This window comes from Eurypyga helias, unplaced genomic scaffold, assembly GCF_000690775.1.
Source record: "Eurypyga helias isolate BGI_N326 unplaced genomic scaffold, ASM69077v1 scaffold5648, whole genome shotgun sequence".
Taxonomy (NCBI): Eukaryota; Metazoa; Chordata; class Aves; order Eurypygiformes; family Eurypygidae; genus Eurypyga; species Eurypyga helias.
In genome coordinates this window covers 1-3,972 of record NW_010266159.1, presented here as the reverse complement: position 1 = coordinate 3,972, position 3,972 = coordinate 1, and the positions used below count along the sequence as shown (strand labels likewise).

The 3,972-nt window shown below is 40.1% G+C and overlaps 1 protein-coding gene across 1 annotated transcript; it reads right to left on the bottom strand.

Annotated features, from left to right (window-relative positions):
* Positions 1–254: 254 nt before the first annotated feature.
* LOC104513566 (solute carrier family 15 member 1-like) lies at positions 255–3,904 on the bottom strand (the record flags this gene model as incomplete). Its single annotated transcript, XM_010156965.1, has 5 exons — positions 255–437; positions 2,036–2,143; positions 2,986–3,132; positions 3,561–3,657; positions 3,797–3,904. Coding segments are annotated over 5 exons (643 nt in total), but the record flags the coding sequence as incomplete, so codon positions are not given.
* Between the last annotated feature and the right edge of the window lie 68 nt (positions 3,905–3,972).

The window sequence follows — 3,972 nt, the reverse complement described above, 5'->3', positions numbered from 1 at the left end:
TGCTATAGTATTTAAGCTTGAGGTACATTAAAGAGTGCAAATTCTGCTGGAGCTTCAGGATACAGTGTTCAGTACATGAGAAAATAATCTTTTCCTCTTGCTTCCCAAGAAAGTCTGCATTTTAAGTTAAGAGTTTTTCTTAAGCTCTCTCATTAGACATGCTATCCAGAGGTGTTACTGATATCCTGATTCCTCTTACTGCAGGGATAGTTAATGGGATGCCATAATTTACAAGCACTCTTTGAATACACCTTTTACATCTGAGAGTCAGCTTGCTTTCCAAAGATGCATATATAATTTTTGCCTTCTTTCTTTTCTTCCTCTTCAAGTTGGGCTTCAACCTCATTTGGATCAACATAGGTATAAAAACAAGCCATGATAGCAAAAACGATGCAGACTGCCAAAAGCAAGGCAGCAAACAGCACATATTCTGCCCACTGTAAAAAGACAAAAAAAATATAAATCAATATTTGCTCCTCAAAAGAATTACACCACTTCACTGTTTGCAAGGAACAAAGTTAAGAATGTGAAACTGAGCACGTATAACAAGTACTATGTGACTTGAAGAATTGCATGTGTAAAATACATATTAAAGCAACTCAAAATTGAGACCTTCTATGGTTTCTCTTCATTGAGGATAGACAAGTTCTGTGAATGCTGGAGAGATCCACAATCGCCTTTTCCTGGAAGCATGGGAATAGACCAAAAGCCTGAAAAGGCAACTTAGTTCCCTCCTGTTGGTCAGGCAATCTCATTTTAGATGAGGCTGGCAGTTATCCTGCTTACACTTAGGTCAGCAGTAAAGTTCCTACTAACCATAGATCTGGGCAGAGAGCTAAACTAGGAGCATTGGTTTCAAAAGTACCACCTCCACTTGAAAAGCCTCAACAGCTGTTTCATGTTCTTTCTGGTTAATTGGGCTGAAACCAGGACTGCCAGACCTCTTTCAAAGACAAGCTCTCCCTTCTCTCAGTTATCCCTTTTGGTTCATTAGGGATTTCCACAAGTGGTCTGGGAAAGTGTTGTCAAAGTGTTCTTCACCAGGAGAACCACAGACTTCGTGACCCAGGGAGTGATGTTTGAAACTAAAAAGGAGGCAGAAGTAGGGACATGGAAAAACTGAAGTGTGCAGGTCAAGGTTCATTAGCAGTGAACAGAATTTTGGGATTAAAACCTACCATCACTCTAGAATTTCATTGCACACATTGGGCCTACAAGGAAGCTGGGAGGGGCCTGTAGTGACAGGACAAGGGGTAATGGGTTTAAACCGAAAGTGGGGAGGTTTAGATTGGATATCAGGAAGAAGTTCTTCCCGGAGAGGGTGGTGACGCACTGGAACAGGTTGCCCAGAGAAGCTGTGGATGCCCCATCCCTGGAAGCGTTCAAGGCCAGGCTGGATGAGGCTTTGAGCAACCTGGTCTAGTGGAAGGTGTCCCTGCCCATGGCAGCGGGGGTGGAACTAGATGATTTTTAAAGGTCCCTTCCAACTCAAACCATTCTATGATTCACAGCCTTTCCACATAATGAGAAGCAATTTATTGTAGAGGTGCTAGAAATTGCTGCTTGCAAGAAAAGCAGCCTGACAGACCAAGAGTTCCAAATGGCAGAGAACAGCTGAAAAGAGGTAGAAACCTTTGTTGAGATAGTATTTGTTAGAGTTGTTTTAAGTTTCATTTGTGCATGTACATGTACACACACTGGGGAAAAAGACCAACAGAAACTTTAGAGGTGGCTTCAGAAGACAAGTTACCACTCTGTTGTCACAGCCCTCAACACTACTTTTAATGCAGATAGCTTATAAAGATTCCTAACCCCATGACTTTTGTTAATGGGAGTCAGTCAAGCACTAGTTCTACAACTGACCGATACACTCTTGTAGATATTGCTGACCTCCGACATTCCCATTATAAATGCAAAACCACCATAAAGCTGATGTTCAATAGTGGTGGTTGAGGATTATCAGCCACGACCCACCCTGTATCAGAATGGGTTTTATAGTGTAATATAAAAGCACGCCGATCGCTTGTGTGCTTACCTGCTCACTGAGTTTGGATGCTCCAGCCACGATAAGGACAATTATGTTACCGACAGCCACAGTCAACAGCCACCCTGCTTGCAGCACTGCCTTCATATTAGATGGGGCCTATAGAAGTAAAGGCACTTGGGTTTTAGCCAAACACTGCTATCACTTATTTTTTGATGTTTACTGCAGTCTTTATAATGTAAGAAACACTGGTTCTTTGTGAGGAGAGGGATTTCTTGGTTTTGGTGGTGTTTTTGTTTTGCTGTGGTTTGCCTTTTTTTAATTGAAAATCAGTGGAGAACTGTGCAGGCCTGGGGAAGGCTTTGAGGAGCAAGAGATCACTAGTACTGACTAACACCTTTTACTTCCTACACAGAGTAATTAACAGGCACATTTTACATCCAACTCAATGTGTACCATGTGCAACTAAAATAAGAAAGAACATCTCAGTCTAGCAAACTACATCTTACAACATTCCCAGCACTGCAGTTTACAGGTTCAGAATTAAGGGAAAAAATACACATGGCTAATACTACAGACTGGAGTTGGAAGACAAATGGAATTGAGGGGTATAATTAAACTGCTGCTGAAGACTGTATGGAGGAAGTTGTTGTGGAGAGAAGCCATCAGTACATGCCGATTTTACAGTTGAGGGCTCTCCAGTTTGGCTGCACAGCAGCAGTATAGTTGCACTTATTTTCAAAGGAAAGCCACGTGCAAGGAGATTTGAGGACTGGTGGTCAAGTCTTCAAGTGATATAATTAATCACAGCTTCATGGAAAACACTGAATGCTAGTGAAACAAGGCCAGCTAGTACCAGCCTATACTACTAGGGAGCTCTGAAGGACATTGTTCAAGCAAAGCAGCAACACAGAACCACCACTTAAAAACCAGTAAATCACAGATCTTAATTTGTACCAGGATACTTAACACAAATGAGAGCTCTGAAGAACAAAACCTACCTGCGAGTATGAAAACTCAAGCCCAGTGACAGAGAAGACTACTTCTGCACACGTAAGGATAAAATACTGAGGGATCTGCCAAGCCATATGGACTGTGTTGGGTGAGATATCTTCAGAGTATGTTACATCAAGAGTGTCTATAGAACACTGAAAATTAAAATAGCACATTAGGAACAGTGATAAAGAGTCTGTACACTAAAGGCACTTTAAAGAGTTCTATATACCCCCTCTATAATCATATATACACAAAGTTATGAGTAAGTAAGAAACATTGCATATGAAGCACTGCATACTAGTTATAAAGTAGTAATTTTACAGAAGGCTTCATGCAAATCCTTAGTGTCTAACAGGGCTAAAGATTAAGGACAATAGTGATTAACACAAATCCTTGCATTACATCATTGTCATAGCCAACATTATTTTTATAGCTAACAATGGGTTTATGTACTGTCTAACATAATTCTATCATATGTATAATGAAGGGCAGGAGGGTAATTGTACAAGTGGGTTTCTTTAAAGAAAATACTGACATGAAAAGCGATTGCTTTATCCATCCAACAGCACTGGCAACTCACCTCATTAATTACAATTGTATAGGCACTGCCAAACCCAAATGCTTTAGAAGTAACTGAACAAGGCATTGAATTTCTCACAACCACAATCTTATCTTTTCTGAAAAAGAAAAAGCACAGTTGGGACCATAGGTGTAGACAATTCAATGCATTATATAAAATAAAAGGAGTTCTATGTTCTTTTCTGAAGGAGAGGAGTGTCTTGAAGTGGTTAGATTTAGTTAAAGGAAAACACTTACCTTCCTCCTGGAAAGAGACTGTAATTACTGGCAGAAAGAGATGCCAGCATTCCAAAAGAAGTGTCACCCATAGTGACGTTGATAGTATCCGGCAAGTTGTTTATGAACCTTTAAAATGCAAGAGAGCAATGAAATACTAAATATATATAATTATATGATTTATATATTATATAACT